General features: G+C 41.8%; 1 protein-coding gene across 2 annotated transcripts; it reads right to left on the minus strand.

The window, feature by feature from the left end:
• Positions 1 to 14: 14 nt before the first annotated feature.
• Positions 15 to 12611, minus strand: LOC124036491 (prominin-2-like). 2 transcript variants are annotated; one of them, XM_046351146.1, is made up of 24 exons: positions 12488 to 12611; positions 11899 to 12152; positions 11524 to 11570; positions 10864 to 11075; positions 10613 to 10733; positions 10403 to 10466; positions 10239 to 10328; positions 8138 to 8322; positions 7842 to 7910; positions 7649 to 7712; positions 5684 to 5834; positions 4576 to 4734; positions 4152 to 4275; positions 3834 to 3991; positions 3569 to 3653; positions 3227 to 3373; positions 2918 to 2989; positions 2739 to 2828; positions 2496 to 2549; positions 2283 to 2363; positions 1953 to 2021; positions 1212 to 1301; positions 923 to 1029; positions 15 to 526 (listed from the first exon to the last, which is right to left on the minus strand). In XM_046351146.1, exons 2-24 carry the CDS (start codon positions 12125 to 12127, stop codon positions 376 to 378), a joined length of 2619 nt encoding a protein of 872 aa, XP_046207102.1. In that variant the 5' UTR covers positions 12128 to 12152; positions 12488 to 12611; the 3' UTR covers positions 15 to 375. The 2 variants fall into 2 exon arrangements, with proteins under 2 accessions (XP_046207102.1, XP_046207103.1); XM_046351147.1 differs by lacking the exon at positions 4152 to 4275 and adding an exon at positions 4328 to 4379.
• Between the last annotated feature and the right edge of the window lie 2675 nt (positions 12612 to 15286).

Raw genomic sequence — 15286 nt, forward strand, 5'->3', positions numbered from 1 at the left:
TAAGAGACAGGCAATGCTTTACGTAATTTTATTATTTGTATTATACATGTATTCATTTTTTATACATTGTAACAACTTAGTAGAAAAAAACTAATAGGAACGAATAAACCAATTTATCAGATTTACATAGGCCTTCGCTTTTGATTAAATAGGCATGTGCTTCAGATGAATTATAGAGACTGGTTTGCCCAGTTGAAATAAGAATAGATACCCGAGACCACATAGCGATAGATACCACAACTAACGTTGTCAGGATGTCAGGAGTTGTTACACAAATTATTTCTATAATCGACAAGATTAGATACCATTTGGGGTAACCCCACCATTATGCTTTCAACATAGTATCATCTTTTTTTGCATTTAAATTCAAGTGTCTTAGTCTTCACATTTTTTGCTTTTGATGTATTCAGAAACCATGCTCAGCTCATGGACTTCTTCTAAGCTCATGTAGTTGTTGGATGCAGCTTTCTCTGTATGGCAGTTCATATTCTCCGTCTTCTTCTCAGGCAAGATGAATGTATCCTTACTGCAGATATAAACAGCAATATATGATTAAAACGACAGTGCTATGTTGAACTACATTTATAGAGCAAGGGCGTATTATATTTTAGTAGCAGGGCTGACGAGTGACCCACGTGACTACACCGCGCCGTAAAGCTGGCGTCAACCATACTAGTATTATAGCACAACGTATGAGCAAACATGGTTAGAGATTTGTCTCATGACGCAATTCAGTGGGAGCCAATAAAGACAGTAGATAATTGCTAGGCGCACATGCCATGCAGTCAGGTTAACATGGACACTACTCATACATTGAGCTGAAAGGAGTACCACAAAACTAGAATAAGTTCTATTCTAGTTCTATTCATTCTAGTTATATGAGGAGAACGTTGTATCAGTGTTCTGAACAAGGTTCTCTCACCTAATGAAGGTGGGCTCTGGCTTCAATCGCCTGGCTGTATAGATGCTGAAGATCACTCCAGGGACCAGGAATGCACAACACCATCCCAGACACAGCCAGAATGCATTCTTCATGCAGAGAGAAACAAAAACATAGAGATGAAGAGAGACAGACAGACAGAGATGAGTAACATGCTCAGATTGATTGAAAGAGAAAGACAGAAAAAGAAAGGAAGAGAGGCAGCAGGAGAGAGAGAGTGAGATCAGATGGCATGGTATGTTTGGGATATAGTAATAGAGAAAACGCTCACCAATGGATCAACCACATTGAGACAGACTGCTGTATACACATTGTCCAGTGACACAGCAAGCCAATGGCAATCCAGGACATTATATAAGATCTGTACATGGGAAAATACAGTATCAATTATCGAGTAGGTCTAGTCTATGTTCTCCATGGAGACTAATGTGCATAGAAAAAGGATGTAATATATGCTGATGTTTTGTGTCCTGTATGCAGGCTACTGTACATATGTACATTGACAGTTATTGTATGGTTATGAAAGGAGCTATGATAACCAATCCATCAAAGCAATATGTTTCTTGTCATGTCACTTACTCAATGTACCATCTTTAAAACCAAACACATGGGATGTCCTCACGTCTATTGACACCCTACCAGCATGACATTATGAAACAATATTCCACTGTTTCAAGAATCATGGTATAGAAACAATTGTCCTTTTGACCTTACTATTGCAAACACTTTGGGGCAAGATTATTCTGTAGTGGTATCCAAATGTAATGCTCAGAGGCAGCAACATGGTGCCTGCCAGTGAAATGATTTCTGTATGACATTTGTTGTGCTAGTAATAATTGCACAGTCCTGTACATCAACACCATAACAATGATGTACATTTTGAAAACATGGCCATAATAAAACAGTGACATGAGAAATGACCTACCCAAAGTAGCCATTCTGATTTACACATTGTTGCTAAGTGCTATTATTATCTCTGTGTAATTCTATGGCATACTAGTACAGTACTTGCCGCATGACGGACCCAATCTAGGTACCGAAGCAGGGATTGTTCTCCTTTCTCCATGATACACTGAGACACCTGCAGAGAAAAACCTCACCTCAGTCTAGAACCATTATAACTATGACCCCTGAAAAGTTTTGGCAGTGTCATTCATCATAACTTCTAACAGCAGCTCTACATTTAGCTCTGGTCCAGGGCGTTACATGTGGTAACGTGCCACACAAAACGTTCTGGACCAGAGCTATTCTATGTTCAACTTTCCTGTATACAATGAATTGTAATGTAGTCCTTGACCAAGTGCATAGAGAATAATGGAAAACAATTTCATTTTGGTCTTACATTTCCCACAATGTAAGGAAGCTGGTTGTGGAGTGCCACTTCTGTCTGGGTCAAACTTTCCAGAGCTTTGTCTACATTAGCCTAGAGTGAGATTCATTCGTTTTTAAGGAATTGATCACCACACTCAAATAATCACATTAAAACACACACAGACACAACTCAGTGGTTATTTTATCTCAAAGGGATCATCATCAGATAGTGACAGTACTCTACCTTGTAGACTGTGCTGATAGTCTTCAAGGCACTCACAATTTGTCTCATCTTTGCCTGAGTAGTGAAAACATTCAAATTTGAGGCAATAAAATACTTTGCAATGTTAGGACTGAGCGAGTCTAAATAGTTCTGGGAAAAAATCTACTTAGAGCTACAATTTCTATGTGCTTATTTTGGGGTGGAACATTATCACTTATAAATGCTTGTGGTTGGGATGACAATAAATGTCCAAATAAAACTCACTGCATTTGTCTGCTGTAGCTTAACGATGGTGTTCAGATATCTGGTTGTTTCTGCCTCTTTTTTCAATTCTTCCTTAATTTCACCATTTTCCTGATGTGAAGAAAATAATCATGCATTGCAATTTACATGGTCCATTGTGTTCTGAGGTTTATTTGTTACCTAAACCAAGACAGACTTACAGGAACTTCTGCCTTCTTATCCAGTTCATTGGCAAATACTCCAAGGTCTGTCTTCACAACTGGTGTGCTTAGCTACAGAGACAATAAATTGATAAATGGACAACATAAATATGGAGCTTTCTGACACACACATGCACGCGCACGCACGCACGCACACCGCACACACACACACACACACGCACACACACACACACACACACACACACACACACACACACACACACACACACACACACACACACACACACACACACACACACACACACACACACACACACACACACACAATTTGCTGCTCCTGTGTAATACCAGTAGTAATTGCTCATGGTAGTTGATGCTGTCTATCCCACACTGTTTAAAGCTCAGTAGGCCCTGTCTGCCATTGTCAGGTAGCAGTTTCAAGCCATCCAGGTTGACTGACATATTCTGAGCAGTCTCATTGAATCCATCCAAGTACTACAACAAATGAGAGGAGAAACATCCGGGCACATATTCAATACCTGGCACAGACAGTATCATTATTATATGCCATTTGAAAATGTAAATATACTGTAATCAAAGGTTCAGTAGTAACAGTACCTTAGTCACACAGGGGGATATTTGAAAGAACAGAAAACAAATGAAATATGAAGATGACAAATTGAGCAACACCTTGCTGGCATTGAGGAAGTCCTCCAGATCAAAGTGCTGCTCCATGTGCATGCTGTGGAACAATGACTGTCCACTCTTACAGCCACTGAAACAAAGAGCACAGACGGAGAAAAGTATGACCAAACCCAGAAACAGAGGGTACAAAAGCTGTTATCCAGTTTAACGGTCTGAGACAATGTGATAGTGACTGAGCATCATCGTGGAATGCGAGGGGCAGTAGCACATGAATGGACAGATGCTCATTGAGCAGCAATTGAGAGCTCACTGGTATATTGCTGAGGTGCTGGGCTGAATCTGTTGGGTCTCAGAGTTGGTCTCTTGACTGATATTGGGGCTTTGACTGGTGTTGGGGCTTTGACTGGTGTTGAAGCTTTGACTGATGTTGTTTAGGCTGCTGAAAAGATTATTCTGCTGGTCTAAGAACTGTGATAGAAATGACAACGGGGGAGAGAATCATTTGAATGAGTTGTGTATGTATTCATTTAAGTTAAATAAGTATAAGGTTTTTAAAATAGCTTTTTACACACAGATTATTCCCTATGCACATATATTTCCCATTTGCTCCATAGGGGCCCTCACTGACCCCAAAGAGCTGTCCATGGGTCCAGCTCCGGCAGCCTAGGGTGTGGGCATTCCCCCCGAAAAACAACACAATAAAGACCAAGAGGATGAAAAGCCAGGAAAACACGAAGCTCGCTACTACAGCTCTGTGGAATGATGACAGAAAACAATATAATTAAAGAAAAACACAGTCAATACCGTCAGGAGAAAACAGGTCCATGTCAGAAGAGGACAGGACTGGATCTGTAACCTGTGAGAAGATACAGGTATTCTTAAAGCATCTCAGATTAGGACATTTTATTTAGGATCAGTTCTTGCTTTAACACCACAATGAACATGATTACATGGACAGGGTGGGCTTCATTTGATCCTAGATCAGCACTCCTGCTCTTTGGCGTTTTATGAATACTGGCCATGATATGCTAAATCGGGTATACTTCACTTACGCTCTATACAGGCCAATTGCTGTGTGTTCCAGTCGAGCATCTTGGTATGTGGAGTAAATCGTAGGGTAGAAGAACACAGGCAGTCCCAGAGAGAGAGCAACCACCATCAGAACCACTATGACCAGCATCACAATGCAGAGTGTCAATGACACTGCCCACCTGGAGAGGGCACCAGAGAACATACTGGCGTCAATCCACCTCAATGTCTTTCCGCAAAAAGTATGTCAACATGTCGTTATCTTATAAATTATGGAAAAATATGTGACCCTATAGGGGAAGACAAGGGGGACAGATGCATGCAGAAGTCTGTGGGTAAACGCTATCAAATTTGTTTTTGTATGTCTTGAGATACTGTACGTGACAGAGATAATCAAAATACTGTATCAGTCAGATGGAAAATAGTTTACAATACACTGATATGTGCCTAAGCTACTGACTGCTAAGGGAACCATGCCTGTAATGTGGTAGACAGGTTCATTATGCTTCTGTATGTGTATGGTATGACACCTTAGTATTAAAGGTCCAATGCAGCTGTTTTTTGTTCTCAATATCAAATACTTTCTGGATAACAATTAAGTACTTAAGTACTTTAACAAGTGACTAATCTTGATGAATCCAGAACAAAAATCTTACGTAATTGGTCAGATGCTCAATTAAATTGTGGGCCTATTCGGAGCGATAGTATGAGGTTAGGAACCGGAACAAAGAGCTCCACCCTTTCTCTCTGAACGTTACAGGCAAGTCTATGGGCCAAATTACCCTTAACTTTCAGATATTCGCAAGATGCTAACATCACATTGTGATTTGTCTGAATAACCAGTGATGAAAAACCCAAGCACTGGAACTAATGCTGCTGATCTCATGCATCCCGTTGTAACAGCACAAATCTATGGCACAATTTATGTTTACGTAGTCTGTCCACAAGAGATTAACAACTGACAGCATTGATATGATTTTATGACTCTGGTGATAAATGTTCCATGATAGTCATAGGCTGTATCACAAATGGCACCTTATCCCCTACATAGTGCAGAACTTGTGGGCCCTGGTCAAAAGTAGTTTACTATATAGACAATAGGGTACAATTTGGAACTCAGCAAAATGTTACCTGACAAAGTCGTAGTAATCTACTGGGTTTGCAAAGCGTCTCACAGTGGTTTTACAGTCAGACACAGCCTCAATGAGAGACTCCAGCGAGGGGAACCTATGGCTGGTGTTCAGCAACTCTTCTTGGGATTCATTCAGCACTGACATGAGAGCTACGTTAACCAGACACAGAGGGCAGAAGGTTTCATAAAAAGAGTAATGACAAGGAGAGAAGGAAAGCGAGAGAGAGACAGAGAGAGATAGAGAGAAAGAAAGAGAGACAGAGAGAGTGAGACAGAGAGAGACACAGAGAGAGAGAGAGAGAGATTCTTCACATAGCCCATTCTAATATGCAATACATGACCAAAGGTATGTGGACATCTCCTCGTGAACATCTCATTCCAATATCATTGGCATTAATATGGAGTTGGTCCCCCCCTTTGCTGCTATAACAGCCTCCACTCTTCTGGGAAGGCTTTCCATGAGATGTTGGAACATTGATGCAGGGACTTGCTTCCATTCAGCGAAAAGAGCATTCGTGAGGTTGGGCACTGATGTTGGGCGATTAGGCCCGGCTCGCAGTCAGTGTTCCAATTCACCCCAAAGGAGGTCAGGGCTCTGTGCAGGCCAGTCCAGTTCTTTCACACCGATCTCGACAAACCATTTCTTTATGGACCTTGCTTTGTGCACGGGGACATGCTGAAACAGGAAAGGGTCTTCCCCCAAACTGTTGCCAAGTTGGAAGCACAGAATCATCTAGAATGTCATTGTATGTTGTAACGTTCAGATTTCCCTTCACTGGAACTAAGGGCCGAACCATGAAAAAAAAACAGACCATTATTCCTCCTCCACCAAACTTTACTGTCGGTACTATGCATTCAGGCAGGTAGCGTTCTGCTGGCATCCGCCAAACCCCGATTCGTCCATTAGATGGTGAAGCATCATTCATCACTCCAGAAAACGCGTTTCCACTGCTCCAGAGTCCAATGCTCCAGAGTCCAGTTTTACACCACTCTAGCCGACACTTGGCATTGCGCATGGTGATCTTAGGCTTGTGCGCGGCTGCTCGGCCATGGAAACTCATTTCATGAAGCTCCTGATAAACAGTTCTTGTGCTGACGTTGCTTCCAGAGGCAGTTTGGAACTCGGTAGTGAGTGTTGCAACCGACGACAGACAATTTTTATGCACTACGCGCTTCAGCACTCGGCGATCCCGTTCTGTGAGCTTGTGTGGCTTACTACTTCGCGGCTGAGCCGTTGTTGCTCCTAGACGTTTTCACTTCACATTCTGGGGCAGCTCTAGCAGGGCAGACATTTTACAAACAGACTTCTTGGAAAGGTGGCATCCTATGACAGTGACACGTTGAAAGTCACTGAGCTCTTTAGTAAGGCAATTCTACTGCCAATGTTTGTCTATGGAGATTGCATGGCTGTGTGCTGACAGCCACACCTGTCAGCCATGAGTGTGGCTGAAATAGCCGAATCCACTAATTTGAAGGGATGTCCACATACTTGTGTATATATAGTATATCTACTGCTGTACATTTTGTTACACTGTTTATTTATACACCGGATTCTCAACATAGTTCACTGTAATATATCTAATGACGTGCATATCATTCTTAGTATATATTTGTGGTATATATACGCATAGATTGTATTAGATTACTGATACAGTGTTATTTGGGTTGTTACATGGATTCGTACTGACATTCGTGATTTCTTGTTTCTAGTTTTCATTATTATTTGTGTATTTTTCAACATTTTTGCTGCACTGTCAGGAGTTAGTAAGCACCTGCATTTCGCTGCACCTGCTATAACATCTACTAGACTGTGTACGCAACCAATACACTTTGATTTGAGAGAGAGAGAGAGAGAGGTTTTGATCAATTGCACATTTATGCCTTGCAGCCATTTACTTGGTCATTAGACATAATTAAGTATCACAAATAATGATGAAGATCAAGAAGGCCGTCTTCAAATTCACCTGCTATTGTGGGAGCCACTTGCTCTGAGCACTTTTGTGGAATGGCATGGAAGGTTAGGTTCCCCTAGAAGACAGCCGATAAAAACATTATTTCAGTTTGATTTTCTCCAGTTCAATGCAACAACATATCAAGAATAGTTTTGCAAACATTTCCATTCTGATGCGATTAAATTCATCCTGTTTGTATGCCCACCTGTTCAACGAGGCCTGCGAGGCTGGATGCAGGAGGCATATCACTCAACTTGTCATCCACACTGGGGATCTACAATGACAAACACAGAAGAGACACTGCAACATTATTCAGCACCAGACATATTATACAACATACACTGGGAAAATGTTATCTCAAAAAAATCGATCGCCATCATATCCTTGGTTTTGACAGACAAGAAAACAACATTGGAGAAAGACACATTGGATGCCCTGTTCAAATGAGCCCTGTTGAAAAACTACTACACTAAATATCAAAAAGGGTACCATTTTTCATACCAGGTAGTAGTTAGCAACAGTAGTCAGGTTGCTAAGGTTGGGGACGTCACAGGTGGGGCATTTCCCCAGACTCTCCACTCGGCTCTGTAGTCCCTGGATGCCGTTCTGCAGGGTTGTGTGATTGGCCTGCAGGTCTGTCCTGGTCGTCTGATACAGCTGCAGGTTCTCAAAGGTTCCATTAGCATCTGTGTCCATACAGACACACACACAGGCCCATTGGGAAGGAAATGAAAGTCACTGAGACTCAGTGAGATCCTGTACTTGAATAAAACATTAGAAACAATGTCTGATTGGTGGCCATGGCCTGTTTTTCGTAGTGTCTCAGAGCAGATCTAGGATCAGGTTCCCCCTCTTATTCATTATGATCTAAAAAAACAACAACATGATCTTAGATCAGCACTCCTACTCTAAGGTGCTTTATGAATACAGACCCTGGTTTTTGTGTCTGTTGAGAAGACATGACTCAGGACTTTGTTTTGTGTATGTAATCGCATATCTTCTCTGGATGAGAGACAATGAATACCTTTGTCTAACTGTGATCATGGTAGCTAAAGTATGCCAGAGTGCAAGCCAATGGCACTCCCTGGATTGTACTAACTCATCACTACAAAACATCTAACAGGTTTACATATGAACTGAATTTACCAATCATATCTGTCACAATAGTTGACAAGGTGTATGGCCTTGTCAAAAGTCAGGCGTAAGACAATGCATTTCAGCAAAATATTTAGCATTTGAATAGGATATAAATGGGTGTGTGTGTGTGTGTGTGTGTGTGTGTGTGTGTGTGTGTGTGTGTGTGTGTGTGTGTGTGTGTGTGTGTGTGTGTGTGTGTGTGTGTGTGTGTGTGTGTGTGTGTGTGTGTGTGTGTGTGTGTGTGTGTGTGTGTGTGTGTGTGTGTGTCCATGGGCATGTGTGTATACATTCTTACAGGAATAAATGGTGACAAGAACAAGACAAGCTGCCACACTGATGTCCTGATGGTAGAGTTATGATGATAATGATGACTGAGTGTTGTTCACCTCTACCTTCCTGCTATGGAAAGACCTCCAAGCAAGAACTCCTCCAGCAACTACCATCAGGAGCAGGAAAAGGACAGTTTACCTGCTCCCGAGGCAGACTTTTGTCACACTAGGTATATTGTCACGCTCTAGGCCCATCCAACTACGTCATCCCCATACTGTTATTTATTTGATTTATTTTGCTCCTTTGCACCCCAGTATCTCTACTTGCACACTCATCTTCTGCACATCTATCACTCTAGTGTTTAATTGCTATATTGTAATTATTTCGCCATGGCCTATTTATTGCCTAACCTCCCTTATCCTACCTCATGCACACACTATATATAGACTTTTTATATTGTATTATTGACTGTACAGTATGTTTGTTTATTCCATGTGTAACTCTGTGTTGTTTGTGTCTCACTGCTTTGCTTTATCTTGGCCAGGTCGCAGTGGTAAATGAGAACTTGTTCTCAACTAGCCTACCGGGTTAAATTGTCATGTTTTGTCATTTATTATCTTGTCTTGTCCCTGTGCTTCCCATTCTATTCGTTTCCCTCTGCTGGTCTTATTAGGTTCTTTCCCTCTTTCTATCCCTCTCTCTCCCCCTCCCTCTCTCACTCTCTCGCTCTCTCTTCTCTCTATCGTTCCGTTCCTGCTCCCAGCTGTTCCTATTCCCCTAATCAATCATTTAGTCTTCCCACACCTGTTCCCGATCCTTTCCCCTGATTAGAGTCCCTATTTCTTCCTTTGTGTTCCGTTCCTGTCCTGTCGGTTCCTTGTCTAGAATTCACCGTGCTGTGTTTGTGTATCGCCCTGTCGTGTCGTGTTTTCCTCAGATGCTGCGTGGTGAGCAGGTGTCTGAGTCTGTCTGGTTCAAGTGCCTTCCCGAGGCAACCTGCTGTTCACCTGCTGTTCAAGATCGAGTCTCCAGTTTGTCCTCGTCATTTCGAGTGAAAGTTGTGTTTTTTGTTTGTATTTACTTTACTGGATTAAAGACTCTGTTTTCGCCAAGTCGCTTTTGGGTCCTCTTTCACCTGCATGACATAAATAAAGGTGAAATAATATATATTTTAAAATATTGTAGCGAAACACACCTTCGATGGAGACAGATAAGTCTATGAGATATTCGTCGACATCAGTGTTGAAAGAGGAGATGATTGTTGCACCAATGATGTCGTCAGCATCTGTAAAGTACAGATTGTAAACATACTTACATTTTTTTTTAAATAGGCAACATTTTATTACCAATTTTATTTACCATTCATTTCCTTTGAGATTTCTGCTTTGGGAATGGAGTACTGTTCCATAATGACCTTAATTTTCTGTACAGAAAAAAAGTAAGCAAAGAGAGTGCATTAGGGCTACAACTGTATATTTCCCAAAATGCTAATTCCCAGAACAAACCAACTATCAAAAACGAATTCCAGGAAGACAGAGTGTTATGATGTGTTATGGTGGCCGGCCAGACCTGTGTAATTGAAGTTAGAGAGTCTTCAATGATCCTGGCGCTGGTCTCTACATGATACAGGCCTGGGTGCATGTTCTCACTGACTCGACTGTTCACGGTGAAAGCCAAGATCACCCCTGTCCTAAACACACATACCAAGGAAGAAATAACACGTCACACAATATCCACCTATACACTGTCATACACAGTAATTATACAACTTCATACGTGTGCATGTGTGTGTGCATACGTGCGTGTGTATACTTTCTTACAGGAGTAAAATGGTGACAAGAACTAAACAAGCTGCCACACCGATGTCCTGATGGTAGAGGGATGCTAATGATGATGACTGAGTGTTGTTCACCTCTACCTTCCTGCTATGGAAAGACCTCCAAGCAAGGACTCCACCGGCAACTGGCATCACAAGCAGGTAAAGTACAGCCAAGAGCAAACACACTATGTATCCAGCCTCATACCGAACCAGCTGTTGAGAGTTGCGGAAACAAAACCGCCAAGATTACATCATAAGCAACAACCCTTTCAAATAGCAAATACTTCATAAAGTTCAGAATGGTGTTATCCATTGACGAAAATCTGATTGAGATAATAATCCCTCGGAGTAAGAGGCAGTAGGTAGCCTAGCGGTTAAGCAGTTGGGCCAGCAACCAAAAGGTTCCTGGTTCAAATCCCTGAGCTCTGTAGCTGAAACATCTGTCGATGTGCCCTTGAACAAGGCACCTAACTGTAAGTCTCTCTGGATAAGATAAAAAAAAAAACATGTATAACATAATGTTACCCCCACTGTAGGAGGACATAGCAGAACATCTTGTCCATGAATGTATAATATGCAACATATAAATCAGGAATATGTCTGAAACAGAAAGACATAAGGCCAGGGAACACCATAGAGACAGACCATAGGAAGCACATACCTGTGGAATATCTAGTTGTTCAGTCTTTAAAGCTGTAGAGATGATATCTGAAAATAGAAATCATACAGGTTTTGTTTTTGCACTAAGCCAAGGGAAACTGGTAGTTTTTAAGACATCTAACCATTGTTATATTGATTCTGTGTCACAACACGTCTTCTAAGTAGTATCATTTCAGGGTCAATAAAGGGAAGTAGCAGATGTTAACATCATATGGCTCTTCAGTATGTAGGACAGCTATTAGAAATCTTGCAATAAGTCACTCACAGTGCAACGAACTCACAGTGTGTTCTAAGAATGTGGGCTTTCAAAATGTTGCTCCAATTCCCTGTGCAACAGACAGTGTAAGGTTAAGCCTCATCAATGTTCCTTGCTTACCTTCTGGGAAAGGATTTGGCTGTACTGAGTCAAGGAAAAGCTTGGCAAAGTTATACAAGGGCTTCAGGCAACCACCATCGCTTTCCACCCGCCAAGTCTGAGTTTGGGTCAAGGAGAGGAAAGGTTGTGTGTCACTGCTGCTGTTGAGGCAGTGGTAAGTGCAGTCTGCAGCACCCAGTAGGGACATGAACACCCACAGCCAACTGCCATGAGAGAGCCTCGGCCCCATGGTTCATCAGGCACTTGATGTCCTGCTGAGAGTCACAGATTCACAAACATATGATGATCATAATAATGATGATGACAGTGACAATGTGTTAAATGATTATGATGATAATATTAGCAGCAGTAGTAGTAGAAGTAGTAGTAGTAGTAGTAGTAGAAGTAGTTTTTGTTTAAATCAGGATTATGTTTTTAATCAGTTAATGTAATTATTCTAAGCTTTAGTGTTTGTATAGTGGTGCAGCAGTTCACAAATCTGATGATATACCAAGACCAAAAAAATGCAATCTTAATTTAGCCTAATAGAATTACCTAACGAAAAGTCCCTTATTATCAGTCAATTGGCATAACCGAAATCTAGTATTACCTTCAATTGAATGAAGAGCGAGGTTCTTCCATAAACATGGAAACAGTGCGTCCTCTAAGTTTCTCTGATTGTGTTGTGGTTGTAATTGTGTTCGATGAGCTTGACATTAAAACAGCATACCTTCAGTAGGAAGGGTTTGAGAACCAGTTATACAGGGTGTTCTTTGTTTATTACATGACCAGGCCATATCTGAGTTCATTCATTGGGCCAATAAATCCATAGACATTATAATGCAGTATATACAGTACACCCATAGCATGGAATACTACGTGGATTCGGAGGTGGGGAGCCCTATTTGATTGATTGAATTGATTATACTTTTCTTTATTAAATACATACATGTACATAAGGGGCACTCCACATACAATTTAAGAGAATCATCAAGGATAACACGATTGAAAGCTTACTCTTCCTGGGGTCCAGCAAAATTAAGGCAGTTTATACAGTTTTACAAACATTACAATACATTCACAGATTTCACATCACACTGTGTGCCCTCAGGCCCCTACTCCACCACTACCACATATCTAAAACACTAAATCCATGTGTATGTGTGTGTATAGTGCGTATGTTATTGTGTGTGTATGCATGTGTCTGTGCCTATGTTTGTGTTGCTTCACAGTCCCCGCTGTTCCATGAGGTGTATTTTTATCCGTTTTAAAAAAATCTAATTTGACTGCTTGCATCAGTTACTTGATGTGGAATAGAGTTCCATGTAGTCATGGCTTTATGTAGTACTGTGTGGCTCACATAGTCTGTTCTGGACTTGGGTACTGTGAAGAGACCTCTTGTGGCAGTGTCTCCTGACCCCTCCTGTCTCAGCCTCCAGTAGTTATGCTGCAGTAGTTTATGTGTTGGGGGGCTAGGATCAGTCTGTTATACAGTATCTGGAGTATTTCTCCTGTCTTATCCGGTGTCCTGTGTGAACTTAAGTATGCTCTCTCTAATTCTTTCTTTCTCTCTCTCTCAGAGGACCTGAGCCCTAGGACCATGCCTCAGGACTACCTGGCATGATGACTCCTTGCTGCCCCCAGTCCAACTGCTCCATTTTCAACTGTTCTGCCTGCAGCTATGGAACCCTGACCTGTTCACCGGACGTGCTACCTGTCTCAGACCTGCTGTTTTCAACTCTCTAGAGACAGCAGGGGCGGTAGAGATACTCTCAATGATCTACTATGAAAAGCCAACTGACATTTACTCCTGAGGTGCTGACTTGTTGCACCCTCGACAACTACTGTGGTTATTATTATTTGACCATGCTGGTAATGTATGAACATTTGAACATCTTGGCCATGTTCTGTTATAATCTCCACCCGGCACAGCCAGAAGAGGACTGGCCACCCCTCATAGCCTGGTTCCTCTCAAGGTTTCTTCCTAGGTTTTGGCCTTTCTAGGGAGTTTTCCCTAGCCACAGTGCTTCTACACCTGCATTGCTTGCTGTTTGTGGTTTTAGGCTGGGTTTCTGTACAGCACTTTGATATATCAGATGATGTAAGAAGGGCTATATAAATACATTTGATTTGATTTTGTGGGGTATGCATGGGTGTCCAAGCTGAGCGCCAGTAGTTCAAACAGACAGCTCAGCACACTCAACATGTCAATACTTCTCATAAATACAAGTAGTGATGAAGTCAATCTCTCCTCCACTTTGAGTCAGGAGAGATTGACATGCATATTATTAATATTAGCTCTCTGTGTCCATCCAAGGGCCAGCCATGTTGCCCTGTTCTGAGCCAATTGCAATTTTCCAAGTGCCCTTTTGTGGCATCTGACCACATGATTGAACAGTAGCCTAGATGCGACAAAACAAGGGCCTGTAGGGCCTTCCTTGTTGATAGTGCTGTCAAGAAGGCAAAGCAGTGCTTTCTTAGGTACAGCAATCGAATACAACAGGTGTACAGTCGTGGCCAAAAGTTTTGAGAATGACACGAATATTCATTTTCACAAAGTTTTCTGCTTCAGTGTATTTAGATATTTTTGGCAGATGTTACTATGCAATACTGAAGTATAATTACAAACATTTCCTAAGTGTCAAAGGCTATTATAGACAATTACATGAAGTTGATGCAAAGAGTCAATATTTGAAGTGTTGACCCTTCTTTTTCAAGACCTCTGTAATCCGCCCTGGCATGCTGTCAATTAACTTCTGGGCCACATCCTGACTGATGGCAGCCCATTCTTGCATAATCAATGTTTGGAGTTTGTCAGAATTTGTGGGCTTTTGTTTGTCCACCCGCCTCTTGAGGATGTACAACAAGTTCTCAATGGGATTAAGGTCTGGGGAGTTTCCTGGCCGTGGACCCAAAATATTGATGCTTTGTTCCCCGAGCCACTTAGTTATCACTTTTGCTTTATGACAAGGCGCTCCATCATGCTGGAAAAGGCATTGTTTGTCACCAAACTGTTCCTGGATGGTTGGGAGAAGTTGCTCTTGGAGGATGTGCTGGTACCATTATTTATTCATGGCTGTGTTCTTAGGCAAAATTGTGAGTGAGCCCACTCCCTTGGCTAAGAAGCAACCCCACACATGAATGGTCTCAGGATGCTTTACTGTTGGCATGACACAGGACTGATGGTAGTGCTCACCTTGTCTTCTCCAGACAAGCTTTTTCTGGATGCCCCAAACAATCGGAAAGGGGATTCATCAGAGAAAATTACTTTACCCCAGTCCTCAGCAGTCCAATCCCTGTACCTTTTGCAGAATATCAGTCTGTCCCTGATATTTTTCCTGGAGAGAAGTGGCTTCTTTGCTGCCCTTCTTGACACCAGGCCATCCTCCAAAAGTTTTTGCCTCACTGT

The sequence above is a fragment of the Oncorhynchus gorbuscha genome, linkage group LG05 (assembly GCF_021184085.1).
Source record: "Oncorhynchus gorbuscha isolate QuinsamMale2020 ecotype Even-year linkage group LG05, OgorEven_v1.0, whole genome shotgun sequence".
Classification (NCBI taxonomy): Eukaryota; Metazoa; Chordata; class Actinopteri; order Salmoniformes; family Salmonidae; genus Oncorhynchus; species Oncorhynchus gorbuscha.

Excerpts from the sequence above, each read along its gene's own strand:
- LOC124036491 (XM_046351146.1), bottom strand. The coding sequence starts at position 12,127 with ATGGGGCCGAGGCTCTCTCATGGCAGTTGGCTGTGGGTGTTCATGTCC. Across the intron at positions 3,992-4,151 it reads CCCATGGACAGCTCTTTGGG|TTCTTAGACCAGCAGAATAA; the intron begins GTCAGTGAGGGC and ends TTTCTATCACAG. Across the intron at positions 2,022-2,282 it reads TTCCTTACATTGTGGGAAAT|GTGTCTCAGTGTATCATGGA; the intron begins GTAAGACCAAAA and ends TTTTCTCTGCAG.